The 17,843-nt window shown below is 35.6% G+C and overlaps 2 protein-coding genes across 2 annotated transcripts in view; one reads left to right on the plus strand and one right to left on the minus strand.

Moving 5' to 3' along the window:
* cebpz (CCAAT enhancer binding protein zeta) overlaps window positions 1-8,246 on the plus strand; it is a 65,497-nt gene extending 57,251 nt beyond the window's left edge. Inside the window, exons 15-16 of the mRNA XM_051924222.1 lie at window positions 1,891-1,972; window positions 7,942-8,246. Coding sequence (XP_051780182.1) covers window positions 1,891-1,972; window positions 7,942-8,087 — 228 coding nt within the window. The 3' untranslated portion in view covers window positions 8,088-8,246. The remainder of the gene's footprint in view (window positions 1-1,890; window positions 1,973-7,941) is intronic.
* LOC114648434 (protein CEBPZOS-like) lies at window positions 4,564-16,279 on the minus strand. Its single transcript, XM_028797462.2, has 5 exons — window positions 16,105-16,279; window positions 9,036-9,154; window positions 8,534-8,578; window positions 8,117-8,204; window positions 4,564-4,742 (listed from the first exon to the last, which is right to left on the minus strand). The coding sequence occupies exons 2-4, from the start codon at window positions 9,151-9,153 to the stop codon at window positions 8,119-8,121; spliced, it is 249 nt and encodes an 82-aa protein (XP_028653295.1). The 5' UTR covers window position 9,154; window positions 16,105-16,279; the 3' UTR covers window positions 4,564-4,742; window positions 8,117-8,118.
* Window positions 16,280-17,843: the final 1,564 nt, after the last annotated feature.

The raw sequence follows: 17,843 nt of genomic DNA on the forward strand, positions 1-17,843 counted from the left end.
TAATGAGAAGTGATTATAAAATGCATAGTTCAAAGCATGTTTTTCATCCCTTTCCCTTTAATGTCATTTTGTGCTCTTTGAGAATCCAGAGTTCCTCTTCACATATAGTATAAATCAGCATTCAATTGCACATGTCAGCAGAAATCCAGACACTGTCTTGGTCCTTCAAGTAAGGAGGGTGAGGCAAAACCATAAGGGGGTTGCAACGTAAAGGAAAAAGATGGTATTCCTTATTGAAAGAAGAGCTATCTATTTCAATGAAGGCAATAGAAGCCATCATTTAAAACATTTGACTGTTTCTGTAAGTACAAGATGGCATTCAGAAAAGTCCAACAATGTTACAACACTGGAAACACTCAAAACTCTGTATAATGCAAAGAACAGCAAGCCATTATTCTTTTTTATTCAGCTGTCAGTTTTTACCTTTGACTATCATTTTAAAGATGCATTTGAATTACAGTTAGCTAACGAAATAAAGTTTAATAGGCCATGTTTTTGCATTGTCACATGTACAGAATATAATGAAATTCTTACTTGCCTGTCCAATCTACATGCAACACATCCAGGGTGGATTATGTATTAAAGTTGTTGGGTGAATTTCTTTTCATCTTAAAGGTTATATTGGAAACATCTGCAGTTAAAATAAGGCAACTACATGGATCTCCAAAAGCTGGGCTTAAACAAAAATAATAAATCAGTAATTAAAGTATATATATGAATTCAGGGTGAAATTCTAGGGTATGAACATTCTTCTTATAACTTTCTTGCCAGGCTTGTAATCCTCTTTAATAAAATCCCTTTGTGTGTCCAGGTGTCCGTGTGTGTGTGTGTGTGTGTCTTCTGGTGAAGTGTGCATGCGCGGGGCACGGTGCGATGCACGATATTACTGTCAGAGAAAGTTAGAGGCATTTTACGGAAATACAAACCAGTATTACTGCGAGTGGAAATTAAAGGCACACAATACAGTGACGCATATTACAGTTACATACAAGCCAGTATTACTGTCAGAGGAGAGTAAAGGCATATTACCGACGCGCACGCCTGTATTACCGCCAGAGAAAATTAAAGATATATTACAGACGTACAAGCCAGTGGACGTCACAGAAAATTAAAGACGCACAATACACGGCGGCAGCCCACGAAGAACGGTCAGCTCAGCAAGTAAACATCAACAAAAGAAAGGCTGAAAGAAAGAAAAATACGACCAACAAAAAGAATGAGGTCAAAGTCCCTTGCCATTTAATATAGACTGTTCCTACTAATGTTTATGCACTACTGTTCTAGCGCCCGTTATTGCAACGGGCTAAATGACTAGTTGTTATATAATGTTTTTTATATAATGGTCATTAGTCCTCTTACAAGTTCTTACAAATTAAAATTCTGCCATATTCCTACAGTTTTTTTTCCTGAGCTGGATCTTCCATTGTGGTGTATTTCTTTTCCTCGCGAATTGTCTTACTCTTATTTGTAAGCATTATTTGTTCCTGTTCTAAATCTGCTAATCAGAACAGATGCTTGTGATTGCTTGATATTCACTTTGCACCAAAAAGTGCATGATAGTATGTAATGATGTAGCATGTAATCTGTTTTTCATTTTAATATTAAATTTCAAACTAGTAGACTGTGCAACTATGTATTGCTCAGACCCCAATTTCCAGAATGCACATGATTTAATCTAGGCCCAGTTTATATTTTAAGCTATGCATTGCTTTTTACTTAAAAGTATACATTTGTCAGTCATTTTTTTCATAGTCATTTACTATCTATTAACATGTTAGAAAAGTTAACTATCATACTTGTAGATAATGTGTAATAAGTTGACTTGTAGGAAGTAATGAGGAACACAAAATGCAATTTAATTTTATAACTTGTTTTCTTGTCCTTCTGCAGTTTGGATATATGCTGGATGACAATATGGGGTCAAAGTTTGACAATATTGGAATAAATGCAATGGCAAACAAGGATAATGCAGGTAGGTGTATGCATTGGATGACTGGGAATATGATCATGTGCCAAAATATCGGCTTCCTTTGCAAGTACAGGTTGAGTACAGGTGTTTCAGATTTTGTAGTAATTGAATATACATAATGAGCGATCTTGGGGATGGGACGCAAGTCTAAAACAAAATTAAGTGTTTCATATATACACAGCCTGAAGGTAAGTTTAAATTATTTTTTTAAATAATTTTGTGAAACAAAGTTTGTGCACAGTAGCACAGCACAATAGCTGTATTAGCTGTTGAACAACAGCAACAATAAAATGCTGTGCTTTGATTAAACTTACAACAGAGAATAAGTAAAAAACACAGTGAGTAATACACATAGGTCTAGTGGTGACAACAGTTAATAACAAACTGGCACCAATGGAGTATCAGAGCCCATATTGTCTAAGATGTGCAGCCGCACACGTTTCCCATGTGTCATGCAGTACTTTAGAACTGCTGTAGTAGTTGTGAAGTGCTAAATAGCTGTTATTGCACTTTTCACCCTTTGTAATGTACTCATCGCTCACTGTTCACGAGTCTGGTGCTTTGCAGCACTTAATACTTCACTAGAGACCAACATAGCACTTAATATAGTTGTGCTTCACATCACTCAAATTCAAAGGGAGATTTAAGAAATCTGCCGTAAATGGTTAAGTACAAGCTAATGTGTTATTCACATCCGCTCATCAGTAACATTGGTCAGAGCTCATGTTGGGAATGCGAGGTCAAATGTGCAATTTTGTGGCACTTCCTGGTGTCTAATGTCAGAAATTGGGTTTAGAATTGAATGGTTTTCCTGGAACAACAGCAACTTTAATGTTGTAACAGAAACAACAGAAACTGACAATATCAGATTCGTCACGGTGGTAAGGGAAGGTCTTGAATTTATTTTAAACAAGGCCCACAAGGTGTGGAAGAGAATTTATAGTGAAATTAAATAACTCACTTCATGTTTGCCACTTGAATTTCACAATCTGTACCTTACAGTTCACAAGGAGAAATAATTCCACATTTGCCGCTTCCTTTGCAAAGTCGGGGCTTAGAAGTAGGGTGTCCAAAGGTACTTCCCTTTAAATGCAAAGGTAACAAAAGGCTTAAAAGTGACAATTTGAATACAAAAGGCAGGTGCTCCAGAACACTAAGACCCAGGACTGTAACAAGAACCTGCTGTTTTGCTCTGAAGGTTGTTACATCAAAATACCATATAGTATCAGTGTGACTGACACAAATGCCCAGCTATTCATGGCTTGTTGTGCACCAGTTGTAGTTAACAGAGACATCTGTTTCACAAATTCAATAAATGTATTCATCAATTTATCACTAAAAACTGTAAAAGTGCCTACAACTATTTCTGCATCTGTGAAGGCTTTATTGTGCTTAGCCAGTGTATATGTAGCTTGCAGAGAAGAACTTGTTTCCCATTCTTATTAAGTTAGTGAACAGTGAGCATTTTCTTGCTGTGATCATCAAATCTGGTGGACAGGATTTATTGCAAGTGTTGTTTATGAATGTAATGGGCCTCACATTGTCATTTCAAAACATACGCAAAGAATACAATTTTGTATTGTTTTTGAAATTGCGATTTTTGGTATTCATGTTCCTCTTGACGTTTTGACAGAGAGAGATGGTTGCTGGCTAATTTATTTTGATAGCTAACTTGCAATATGAATTTAAAATGTTATCCTAGCTAACCATTAAAAGTTCCATGCCTTTCATGGGAAATAAACCATGAATGTATATAATTCATCTTGCTTATTTGGACAACGCCACAATGAATTCAGTGCAACGTACATTTGATGATTCCTTTTCTTCTGTGGCTGTAAAATTAGCACATTTGAACTGACTTGACTCATATATAAATGTAATGAATTATTATTATTATTATTATTATTATTATATAAGGTGTGAAATTGAATAAGAGTTTCCTGGTGTGAATGAGGGAGTATGGGTGTTTCTAATTGAGGGGGCATTTGGGTGGGGCTACAGAGGACTCTGGCCCTAAGAATATTTACTATTTGGCCCCAGGTCAAATCTATTTGATTACCTTTGCTGTACATAGTTAAGCTGCTTAAATATAAAAATGTACTTTTTTTGATTAAATAAGTTAATCTAGTCCAAGTTTCAGAAGGGTACATAATTGTATATAATATAACACAGCTGTTGAGTGGATTTTCCACATAGTCAAGTAAGTAATATGCCGCTTATCTGGTTTTACTTCTTAATTAAAATACATTTCAAGAGAAATTCAGCATTAAGAATATTCTTTTAAAACCTGGCAAATATAGTGAGGTATTATGGAATTTGTATCTTTCACCCAAATACAAAAATTGCACAAAGAAAGAAGTTGTATTATGCTAAATGAAAACAGGCATGTTAGCACCTTTCAGGACAGTGGTTCTTAATGTGAGGGTCTTGTCGATTTAAAAACTCAAAAGATTTCTTCATTCTTTCTTCGATCTGCAATCATGCATTTTGAGCTGGAGTTGTTGACGCAGATCATCTTGCAATGCCAAAATAGTAAAGACATATACTTGTAGTTCCAGGTTAAAAATAAATAAAGGGAACCCAGGACCAGAAAATTGTGGTATCACTGTAAGTTTAATCAATTGGAAGAGGTTTTGCAGAGATGGGAACCACACATTTTAAAACAAGAAGCAAATGCCCCTTAACTACTTGACAGAATGTTTGACCTGGATATAAAATACATCCTTCATCTAACAGATTGATTCCAGCTGTTTCCATGCCAAGGTAGTAGTATCTAGAAAAAGAAAATGGAAAGAGTGACAGTTGCAATATTTGTGAAAAGTACAAGACAAGTTATCAAATTATTTAATTTGCTTAAAGAACATCTTTACATTATTCTTTAATGAAAAATGTTAGTGTAGTTACTTATCTGTTTATGTAAAAAGAAGTGATCGGTGAAGCAGACATCTAAACAGATTGTTCTGCCTTAATACTGCATTTGAGGGGGAAAAAAAATCCTGCCCGCTTATGCTAAAAACGGCCATTGTCTCATTCTTCAAATTCAGTATTAAGAGTATTGAAATGGTACTGTTGCCTGCTTTTCCAAAAAGGTAGATCAATGATTTAGAGTGCCAATCTCAAGTTAATGTCTCCACCTCAATTAAATACTAAAGTGGTACATGATCTAAGTCATTGATTTCCATAGGAGACTGTGTTCTTTTAACATGGGTAATGACATCCTTCTCATCTTCTACAATTCTGTGATGAAAAGTGTGATTTTTCTATGCTGTGGTGTGCTGGGCAGCTAACATCACTTGAAGAGAGGCCAACCAGATCAACAGCCTAAATAAAAGGGCAAGTTCAGTTATTGGACACACTCTGGAACCCCTAGAGGTAGTAGCAAAGAGAGAGAATTAAAACACAACTGAGTGTTATGAACAATGTAGCACATGCTCTTTGACACACTAACACTGAGAACTTTTCTATCACAAATTATTCAGAAGTGCGCTAAGAAATGCTACTTCGCGCTCCTTTATACCAACAGCATTACACCTGTATAAGACCTCACTGTGACTGCCAAGTCAAAAGTTCTTTCTTTTTAGTCATTTGGGGGGGGGGGGGGGGGGTGCATGCATTTTATTGATTTCTTTCTTTTTCTTTCTTACGCTTCTGTAAAAAAACCAAGTTTCCCCCTGGGGATAAATGTTTTCTGTATCTGTTGATACAGTAACTTGTGGTTTTAACATTTCCAAATCTAATCCAACCCTACAGCCTACCTGCAATTGGCACAACTACTCTGTAGCCACAGATATACTACCAGCTGTTTCTGGTAGTGACACCATGTCTACACTTTTAAGTCAACAGAAGAACTGCCACAGTCGTATTAAAGATGGCTACAGTATACTTAGTCCAGGGAGGCAGTGGCACATAGCACCAAGTCAACCTGGACTCAGCAAACCATACCACACAGAGACCATGGCTTTGCCACTGCCCATCGTGGCTTAATATTCCTCAGTCAGATCTAGAAACTTTCTTCTATTTCAAAGAAAGCCTTTTTCTTCAGCTTGATGGCTTTCTCCCAATCTTGGTGTATATCACCTTATCCTAACACTATGGTCATTACAGGCAAAGACCACCTCCTGGCACTGCTTCTTGTAGCTGCATCTACATCTGTTCAAACCCCTTGTGTCTAACTCCTTCAGAGGTTCAGAAGTACCAGTGTGAAAGGTGTGTAGCTTAAAAACAATGGTATTCCCAGATCAAAGTCATCGTATGTTTGGTTCTTATAACTCAGACCTTTCGTCTGAGCCGAGTTAGTACTACATATTTATGAGTAATCTAGTGTTCAAGTATGGATTTCCTTATGGTAAATCCATAAAGAGCAGACAACTCCAATAACAGTTCACTACCTGGGATTCAAATCAGATAGGCTGTTGCTGTAGGTCCTGCACTTTCTGATGTGGTCTTAATTCCCCGGGAGTTTAAATCTTCATGTACTACTGGTCCGCAGGTGGTTTCTTTTCAACCTTGAATCTGTTTCATGCCAAAGATGTATTATCTTAAAAACTGTTAGGTGCAGACTCAAAACCAATAAAGTTGCCATCTCTGTTGTTTAAAGTGTCATTGCAACATCTCCTTCATTCACCAATACATACTCCAACTCTACCAAAACCAGCCTGGTTCCAGAGTTGAAGCTATGCACAGTGGTTATTCTAATTAAATCTAACCAGTACTTTTAAACCTTCTGCCGATGCAGTGGCTGTTCCTAAGCTAATAACTTTGTAATCCTGGCCTGAAAATCAGTTTCCATTACCGAACTATATTCTCTTCAAACCTGCCTTGCTAATGCCACTTGTGATTTTTCCCACCTGAAGCTGCTTCAGTGGAAATGTATCATTACACAAGACTACGGGTTCTCACATGAGTCACAGTTTGATTTCACGGCACCCTATTCCTGTCTTAACAAAGGTCATGCAAATTTTACTCTAAACTTATCCACTTAGAAGCAAAGAACCAAATCTAAAAAAGTCCAGTAAACACGGTAGGCAAATAAGTATTTACTGTTTTAAACAGTTGTGAAAATTTCATTTAAAAGTAACAAAAGTATAAAGAGCTTTAAAAGTGGTTCATCATCCAAGGTTTTGGTTTCATCACTGCACATTATGAATACAGGCTATGTGAAACTTACACAGACATTTCCTTTTGAATTGATTATTTATTTATGCAGATTTACCATGTAAAAGTAATTATGGGATAAAAGATGCACTTTCAAAGTCGAAGCTTTCATATACTAGTACAAGATTCCTTATTAGTTATCACAAGTCAGCTTCAAACAATTTGTCAAGTTGGTGCTAGTAGTAGCACACTTGCATGAGCGTTCTACTTCCTGATATAAACAAGTTGTGAATACAAATTACTTGGAAGACTGGTAAAAAAAATAAACATGTAAGAAACCAAAATGTACAATTATCTTCTAGTAGTTAGTACAGGTTTTTGGAAACTATCATACAACTATTCACTGATTTATGTGGTCACTGTTAATATTGTAGTTTGTGTTCAAAGACACTCATTCATTTTTTAACTTCTAGATGAGTTACAGAATAAGGACAGTCCTACACTGTAACAACCTAATCAAAATCTTAGAAAAGGAGAAAAATAAATTAACTGCTCCCATGTTTAAAATTTAAAAAAAATGTTTGACAGCTTTGTTCATCATTCTTGATGGTAAATTTATAAAAGACATTGATATGCACATTGTGTTCATACAGTCAATTGTACTCACTACACTGGCCTCTCCTGCTCCAAGAGTAAAGACGTTACAAGTCTTTGTAAAGTATGTTCTTAGTTATGGATGCAAGAAGTAATTTGGAACATAAAATACGTGTAGCTGCTGCTTTCAGCAATGATCTGCAGTAGAAATGTACACAGTTTTTTTCAAAATAATATATGAATACTCTGTCTGAAACATGTTGTCTCATACTTTTTCTCTATAGATATGAAGCAAATAAAATGGGAGTTGCAACGTGATGACTGGCTCCATGGCAGAGATGCTAGAACTTTACGGACGAAGAAGATGAAGTTTAAAAGGAACAAATACCCAGAAAAAAAGAAAGGAATCTACAAAAAGCCAAGAAAATAACTGTAATGGTGGAGCTAACTAATACTCACTTTCATGTTTCTTTTTTATAAGACCAAGCTTCTTCATCCTTTTCTTTAATTCCATAAACTCCTGCCAATTCATTTGACTTGTAATAAACTGAAATACAGATTATTTTTATTACTGGGACACAATATAAAATACAGAGTCTATCATCATATTTGAAAAGGCTATTATTTTTGCCAAAGTCTCAAAAAAATTGATATAACTACAAAAGAATCAACTACTGTAAACATTTTGGATCATAAACTGAAAGATGTGAATGTTTATTAAAACCCATCTTGTATTTGTATAGAATATTTAAAAGTGACCATTCATTACCATATGATTAAACACTGAATTTAAATAAATTCTTTTAACAAAAAAGGAACAAACAACAATATACGCTAGTCTTCTTATTAATATGTGAGCATGGTACTTGTACTTACTCTGCAGAATAGATGGGAATTTCTTGTTCATTGTATTTCTGAAATCTGTGATACAGACAAAAGACTGAAATGTCACAATCAGTATTCACGTATCAAACTAAACCCCACTTTTCCTACAAGTAAATTTTTCTTGGCTGGTAACCTGCCAAATACTGGATTTCAAAAGACTTAATTTCAGGCATATTAGTTATTTTTGTATTTCTAACAATAAATTTCCACCTTCCCAGTTCAGATGAGACAAAATGAAAGAAACTGAAAAGACTTGACTTTTAGTTTTTTTTATTAAGCTAATGAAACAGCTGATTCAATAACTAAAAATAAAAATTCTGAAATATCATATTTGACTAACAGTATAAATTATGAAGTTAAAATACATAAAATTTGATCGGGCTTGTCTGATTCTAAGACTTGGGGTTATTCTTATGTATTTGCAGCCCTGGACTTAAGAACAGGAGAAAGCTGTACTAATTAGAAAGCTTTTATTTATTTATTTATTTTTTACCTTGACTTGTGTTCATTTTTTGGAACAGCCAATATGCTCCGAAGACTCCAAGAACTTCAGCAACCAGAATACCTTTAAATAATTTTCGTGCTAATGGCTCCATAGGTTTTGATGACATCCTGAAAGTAAACAAATATCTTTAAATTAGCTATTGAAAGGCACTTCTTTCACTCAGATTCATAAAAAACAGCATTAATTTTCTTTCCGAAACTGTAAAAGCACATCACCAATCAGAAGTAATTTGATTAAGTAATGGTCCTATTTGTTGTGCATAATCAAAACAAAATAATGTGTTGATTAAAGATTATACCGTACTTCAAATTTACAACAAACAGGATACTGGAACATCTTAGGTATCAGTTTGCCAAATCATCAAAAGACATGTATTATAATTACCAGCAGGTAAAATGTCTCACAGAATACAACCAGAAAATTAAATGGAAGTAACGTTTAATTATTTGTAGTCTAATAGGTGTAAAGTGCTGGAGACAACAAACCATTTTTTTCACTTTTGGGTCTGCAGAATACATTTTTGGCATTTACACAGTGAAATGCAAACCAGCTATTAATACCACATCACTTTTTGTTTCTTTCACAACTACAGAAATACAGATATGAAATCAGCATAAACAGATAAGTAAGTTTATTCATAATGGAAAGGCAGCAGCAAAGCCCCTTAACATTAAAAGTAAGAAAATCACATTGTGTTCTTAATACATTTTACAATCTCGAAGCAGATAATCACATTCACTAGTGGCACTTTAGCTATAGATATTGAATTGAAAAGACAATCTGCATTTTTTTTCTTTTTAATATTTCTATTTTCCTCTCATACTATCTAAACATTATTTTACAAAAAAAGTAGTAAACCACTGCAAGGATTTTTGTGTGTATACCCAGTTGAAAAATGATTAGTCTGTAAGAGTAGAGATGTCACAGTACCAGAATTTTTGCGTCCAATTCCAATACAGGTGAAATTTTATGCTACTCAATACCTTTTGATATCATGTCAAAAATAGAAATCCCATTCAACTGCTTTTTGTTAAAAGTATCTCCATCATTCAAGTGAAAGTTATTGTGCTTTTGTCTGCAACAGATTATAAAATATATAAATAATGACAGTAACAGCACTTTAAAATACTGGTATATCCCTCAAGTAGTTATCAAACTATCTTTTTAAGTAAACTAGTATTAATATATATCAAAATTAAAATAATTTAATTTTAAATTTGTTATAGACATGGCGATTCCCATGGGGTGATTTATAAGAGTTACCATTACGGATAACCTATTTATTTAACCATGTGCACATTCCAAATTTTAATCTGTGACATTTTTATATCCAGTAACTGAAAAATACTTCTTACTGTATAATCAGTACTAAAAATAAAAATTCAAACATTATTATATATGTACTGTGGTTAATTAGTGAATTCTAAGATAATTCAGGTTATTTCCATTTAAACAAACTTTGTCAACTTTGCATTAATTGACTGTTTCAGAGTTCTTGTAAAACACCTATTGTTTTGCTGTTTTCAAGGTGTATTACATGAATGATTATGTTATTTCTTGGCCTCTGCGCAAATCCAGAATTAGAATATTTATCGGATCGGCTGTGTAACTGGTAGATTGCATTACATTCACCAATGTTCCTTTCAAATACATGGCATTCACTTTCACTACATTTGTTGCTTTTTAGGGGTTATATAGCAGGGGTCCCCAACTCCAGCCCTGGAGGGACACAGTGGCTACAGGTTTTCATTCTAACCCTTTTCTTAATTAGTGCACTATTTTGCTCCTAATTAACTGCTTTTTCCTTAATTAGCAGCCAAACAATAATGAGATACAAAATAAACCAAAACATGACCAACATTGTCAATCATACAATATCTGAAAATAGAGAAAGGTGAAGGTCTCAGGAATGCTGATCTGCTCTGGTCCCCAAAACATTTTATCAGTGCTCTTAGAAAAAGAGAAAATCAACAGTTTCGGAAATGTATGCCATTGCACAACGAGAGCAGCAACAAGCCATGGAATTAAAGAACGTGTTTAACAACAAGATTCTGCACCTCATTAAGCAGCTGGTTGGAGTGAAATTGGTTAGAGCTTGAGGCCCTGACTTAGTTGGTCTTCTCTTGGCTCACTCACTTCACATTTCATTTCTGTTTGGGTGCCATTTAAGGAAAGAAATGAAGAAATTCAGAGAAACAATGAAGAAATTCACTGGAACAAATATTAAAAAACACGTCCATTAAAATGAAAGTTGTTAATTAACAACAAAAACAGGTCACTAATTAAGAAAATGGTTAGAATGAAAACCTGCAGCCACTGGAGCCCTCCAGGACTGGAGTTGGGGACCCCTGTTATATAGTCATGGACAAAAGTTTTGAGAATGACACAAATATTAATTTTCACAAAGTTTGCTGCCTCGGTTTTTATGAATGCAATTTGCAAATACTCCATAATGTAATGAAGAGTGATCAGATGAATTGCAATTAATTGCAAAGTCCCTCTTTGCCATGAAAATGAACTTAATCCCAAAAACCCCATTTCCACTGCATTTCAGCCCTGCCACAAAAGGACCTGCTGACATCATTTCAGTGATCCTCTTGTTAACACAAGTGAGATTGTTGATGAGGACCAGGTTGGAGATCACTGTCATGCTGATTGAGTTAGAATAGAGAGATTCAATTGTTATGAAGAAGGCTTCAGGGCACCCAAGATAGTCCAGCAAGCGCCAGGACCATCTCCTAAAGTTGATTCAGCTGGAGGATCGGGGCACCACCAGTGCAGAGCTTGCTCTGGAATGGCAGCAAGCACCTGTGAGTGCATCTTCACGCACAGTGAGGCAAAGACTTGGAGGATGGCCTGGTGTCAAGAAGGACAGCAGAGAAGCCACTTCTCTCCAAGAAAAACATCAGGAACAGACTGATATTCTGCAAAAGGTATACAGATCGGACTGCTGAGGACTGGGGTAAAGTAATTTTCTCTGATGAATCTCCTTTCCAATTGTTTGGGGCATCCGGAAAAAAGATTGTCCAGAGAAGAAATGGTGAGTGCTACCATCAGTCCTGTTTCATGCCAACAGTAAAGCATCCTAAGACCATTCATGTGAGGGGTTGTTTCTCAGCCAAGGGAGTGGGCTTACTCACAATTCTGCCTAAGAACACATCCATGAATAAAGAATGGTAGCAAAACATCCACAGCAACTTCTCCCAACCATCCAAGAACAGTTTGGTGACGAACAATGCCTATTCCAGCTTGATGGAGCATTAGTGACAACTAGGCATTAGTGACAACTAAGTAGCTTGGGGAACAAAACATTGACATTTTGAGTCCATGGTTAGGAAACTCCCCAGACCTTAATCCCATTGAGAACTTGTGGTCAGTCCTCAAGAGGCAGGTGGACAAACAAAAACCCACAAATTCTGACAAACTCCAAGCATTGATTATGCAAGAATGGGCTGCCATCAGTCAGGATTTGGCCCAGAAGTTGATTGACAGCATGCCAGGGTGAATTGCAGAGGTCTTGAAAATGAAGAGCTAACACTGCAAATATTGACTGTTTGCATAAACTTAATGTAATTGTCAATAAAAGCCTTTGAAACTTATGAAATGCTTGTAATTATATGTCAGTATACCACAGAAACATCTGACAAAAAGATCTAAAAACACTGAAGCAGCAAACTTTGTGAAAACAAATACTTGTGTCATTCATAAAATGTTTGGCCACAACTGTACTAATGAAGATTAGTTTGTCTGCAAAAAGCAAAGAAATTACACAAATCTAACAATTGCTTATTCATATTTAAGCGCTTGTTTAAGCAAATATTTTTGTTTATCCTGCTAATTGGCATCATTGCAGTGGTACCTGCTCAAAACACTAAATATATTGTATTTTGGTATTAACAAATGGTAGCTCATTTTATCACTGGTGTTGACAAGCTAAATCACCACATTGTCTGAAACTTGTCTTGATTTTTCCTTGCACTGCCGGTGCTCAGTTGCCTCCCATATCATACAGTGCTATATGAGTAACTGTAGATGTGTGCAAGGCTTCCTCTGTGGCCCTGAAATGTATAAAACTGGTTAGAAAGTGGATGGATGGTCATCTTTAGACATGCTCAATGAACTTGGGGAATGACTGTTAAGCCTCCATTTTTTTTTTATTATGTCAGATATTGTATTTAAAAGCAGTTAATCTTGCCATCATGCAAGGTAACCAATAACAATTCATATCTGATCGATCACTTAAAAATCACTCTCACACACAAATCTATTTCTAAACTAACACACAATTGCTCACTGAAATTCTCCTGCATCAAAGCACTTCCAGACATGTCTATTTATTTATTTATTATTTTTGATATACAGTACATTAAGGAGTTTGCATGTTCTCCCCGTGTCTGCGTGGGTTTCCTCCAGGCACTCCGGTTTCCTTCCACAGTCCAAAGACATGCAGGTTAGGTGGATTGGCGATTCTAAATTGGCCCTAGTGTGTGCTTGGTGTGTTTGTGTGTGTCCTGCGGTGGGTTGGCACCCTGCCCAGGATTGGTTCCCTGCCTTGTGCCCTGTGTTGGCTGGGATTGGCTCCAGCAGACCCCCGTGACCCTGTGTTCGGATTCAGCGGGTTGGAAAATGGATGGATAGTATGGTGCTGTATCACCACGACTGTGAGCCATTTACATATGCAGTTTTTATGTTCTTTTCACATGTGTCTTTGCCTTCGGAAGTAATTCATGTAGTTTCAGTTAAGCATGACTGTGGTACTGACTTTCACTTGATACTACCAATATTATAAAAGAGCTACACTTTGGACATTCTTGTGTTACAGAGTACATGCTAGATTATATAAGTAAAATACTGTAACTAATCAATCTAACTAATAAAGTGGCACTGTGAAAGATCTTCAATTCTGCCTAAGAAGAATTTAGTTTATTGTATGTGTTACTTGACAAACTGCACAAAGCCTTGCTGTTAGTTCAGACAGATCTGTACTGGACTTATCAGACTTAGTTGTACAGTTAATTTTAGATTAGATAAACTTTATTAATGCCAAGAGGAAATTTAGATTCACACAGCAGCAGATACACAAAAAACAAAGACACAGACTCTAAAGGACAAATAATACAATCAATCAATAGTTAGATAAATTAATTTTCATTTACAGTCTAAAATTGTCCTTCAATATATCCCAGTATTTCTTAAGGGTTTAAAGTAGTACATAAACCATGTATTTAGACACCTGCAAATGACATGTGCTGTACAAAAATGCAGGTGAAAAATCACCAGAGGTGTTGAACTCGAATCCCTGAATTTAAAAATAGTTGCAGGTTTTCCTTTTAGACCAGGGGTGGCGAACTCCAGGCCTCGAGTGCCGCAGTGGCTGCAGGTTTTCATTCTTACCATCTTCTTAATTAGTGACCAGTTTCTGCTGCTGATAACTTCTTTTAATTAACTTGACTCAGGCCCCATAGTTGTTTCTTTTTCTTTAATTAGCAGCCAAACAATAATGAGACACAAAACAAGCCACCACATCCCCTGTGCCCATTACACAATATCTGAAAGGTATTGAGAGGTGATGGTCTTGGTAAGGTTGATCTCTCAGGTCACCAAAACATTTTGACTGTGCTCTTAGAAAGAGCAGAAAAACAACAGTTTTCGAAATCTGTGCTGTGACAGAATGAGAGCAGCAACAAGCCATGGAATTAAATAATGGGTTTAATTAACAGCAAGAATTGGCTTTTCATTAAGAAAGTGATTGGAGTGAAATTGGTTGGAGTTTGAAGCCCCAACTTAGCTGGTCATCTGTTAGCTTGCTTCACATCTCATTTCTGCTTGGCTGTCATTTAATGAAGAAAGGAATCAATTCAGAGGGCTGAACTCTTCTAACGGCTATTAAAGTGATGAGGAAAAAGTTAATTAGCAGTGAAAACTGGTCAATGATTAGGAAAAGGGTTAGAATGAAAACCTGCAGCCACTGCAGCACTCCAGGCCTGGAGTTCGCCACCCCTGTTTTAGACACATTCATTCTTGAGCATAAAGGTACTATATAAATATAATGATTTATTAATATTAAATTACAACAGATAATGAAATATCCTTCTTTTGCATTGATTTTATTTTATTTGCTTCTTAAAGACTCATAGTGTGTGTTTCCTTTTTCCATAACAGGCAGCCAATCAATAATAAGATACAAAGCAATCCATCAGATGACCATCTTAACACAGGGATCTCAAACCCAATTCTTGGAAGGGACACAATTTTTGCTGCAACCAATTAGAAGTCACTTCTTGCTATTAATGAAACATCTTATTTATTTTATGGCTTGTTCGTGGTCACGTTCTGCCACAACAGACGTTTCCTAAAACTGGCTATTTTCATTTTCTTCTAAAAGCACATTCATCGTGTTAGCTACAAAGAAAAACTGCAGCACTCCAATATGAGTTTGACACCTGTGATGGAGTCGGTAAGGCATAGTTTTAAGATATTAGAAGGATGAAAATTAAATGCTAAGGGCATAAAACAAATGATCTATGTATTAGAAATTCTTAAGAATAGCGTATTTACAAATCAAAATATTAAATAAACAGAAAAGCGTCTTATTTAAAGTTGTCTAAATGAGTGTGCTCATGCGTGTCCAGCAATGAATTGCCATTCAGATGTGATTCTTACCTTCCCGTTATGACCCGATTATGATTAATAACCACCAGACAGATTTGTCTGTCACCCTACTATCTTGCACAGGACTAATAAATAAAAAAAAAAAAACAGTGTATCGATTTGAAGTTTTGAAACTCTTATTCATTTACTTCTTATGGCTCCTGAATTAATTTATTAACAAGGAGGTTAGCTGTTAATGTTAAAACATAATGTTTAGGAAGACTCGTGTCTGCGAAGTCAGGAATAAAAGGCAGTTTTTCTACTATTTCAATAAGATATGTAAAGAGTTGCATCTTAAGACAACGGTTTAAAAGAAAGTACTGTACTTAACTGGCAAAGATGAACACTGTATGCGCGCACCCAAAAAGTGGTAAAGTAAGTGGTAGCGATAGAATTAAATACTCACGTGTATGTTTGATCCACGGGACATTTAAACAATCGGTATGAAATTAGGTATTGTATGCGCACCTGAAACTAAATTTTAATAATATCTGCGTAAAACGAAATGCACGTTGTCCCTACTTTTTATTTCCGAAAAGCAACCTTCAAATCCCAACTACGGATAGCGATCAGGGCCAAATTACCCGACACGGAAAATAGGCCGGAAGCTGAGGCGAGGAGGCGGGACGCGGTCTTTTCGGCTGCGCAGTAAGTAACATCTTAACTTCAAAACTCAAAGGATGACCGGTGTTTTACTTTCGTAATCCACATAAAACATTTTAGTAATGACATTAATATATTTTTTTTAAACCAAAGATTGCCAGTCACTATCTTTACTTTAGTAATGTGTGCCTTGTCTTGTAACTGCAACGGTTCTGTAAATCGTTACATTATTTAAACTTTAGCAAGTTACATGGTAAATCTTTAGTTTTCATTTTTCAACTTGCATTCTATAATAAAAAATCCATTAAAGTTTACGATTTCATGTTGTAAGAAACAACAAATTATATTTTATGTCCTATCTTTTACTCCTCAATTTTATATTGCATTTTTTCTGTATTCTACAATACTATAGCAGACTTCTAATTCGGTGTTGATTTTCTGCCTTACGGCTATGGCGATGCGTTTGAATGTTTAATGCTTTTTAATGCCTTGTTTTGACTGGTCATAATATTATTGTACATTTTAGTTACCCAAAATAACATTTCGTTTAAGAATTCCATTCCATTATTAGGTATGTACAATATATTTAGATTAGTCAAAATGTGAATTAAAGATATCTGTAATTACATTTTGACTAGTTACCCTTAAAGACAACTTCAGTACTATATTGCCAATGTAAATTTGATATTGTTGAAATTACACTTTAGGTATCTATTTCAAGCACATATATCTAATTTAAACTAGTTTAAAATTTGACTAGTCGCAGTTTAATGGCAGATATGTCTAATTTTAATTTTGACTGATCAAATTGTACTTACCTACACAGTATCTCTAATTAAAAATCCAGTAGAAGTCAATGGGAAAATAAGTCTGACTAGTTAAAATATAACTGACAAATTGGTCCATTTGAAGTTTGACTACTTAAACATCAATTGTGGCTATCTGAAACAGGAATTCAAATAATAATAATAATACATTTTATTTATATAGCACCTTTCCCATGCTTAAGGCACTTACAAAATATAATAAAGAACAGCAGCGTATACAGTATATAGCATTGTACAAACCAGATAAATAAATAAAGAAGATTAAGACAGTGAATTCTAAAAAAAAAAAGAAATAGACAACATAATTGATGGTCTAGCACACACACACAGGTTATATTAGCATCTTGACAGAGAAGTAAACCGAGAGAAGGGTAATAAAGTCAAATAGAGCTAAAAGCCTTCCTGAACAGATGAGTTTTGAGTTGTTCTTTAAAAGAATTCATGGAGTCAGCTGACCTGATTAAATTTGGTAGGTCATTCCAGAGTCTGGGCGCTATACAGCTGAAGGCCCTGTCACCCATGGAGTGTAGATTAGTGAGGGGCACAACAAGATTGCCAGAATCAGAGGACGGGCAGGCACATAGTGATGGAGAAGGTCACTGATGTAGTTTGGCGCGATAATAAATAAGCTATTAAATGTTACAGTAATTTACCACTTTGAAGCTGATGTTGCCTGGAAAGGTTTTGGCTTCCATTAGTGTGGTGGCTTAGTGAG

This window comes from Erpetoichthys calabaricus, chromosome 3 (genome assembly GCF_900747795.2).
Source record: "Erpetoichthys calabaricus chromosome 3, fErpCal1.3, whole genome shotgun sequence".
Taxonomy (NCBI): Eukaryota; Metazoa; Chordata; class Cladistia; order Polypteriformes; family Polypteridae; genus Erpetoichthys; species Erpetoichthys calabaricus.

Excerpts from the sequence above, each read along its gene's own strand:
- LOC114648434 (XM_028797462.2), bottom strand. The coding sequence starts at position 9,153 with ATGTCATCAAAACCTATGGAGCCATTAGCACGAAAATTATTTAAAGGT. Across the intron at positions 8,579-9,035 it reads AAAAATGAACACAAGTCAAG|ATTTCAGAAATACAATGAAC; the intron begins GTAAAAAATAAA and ends TCTGTATCACAG. Across the intron at positions 8,205-8,533 it reads ATTCCCATCTATTCTGCAGA|TTTATTACAAGTCAAATGAA; the intron begins GTAAGTACAAGT and ends TCTGTATTTCAG.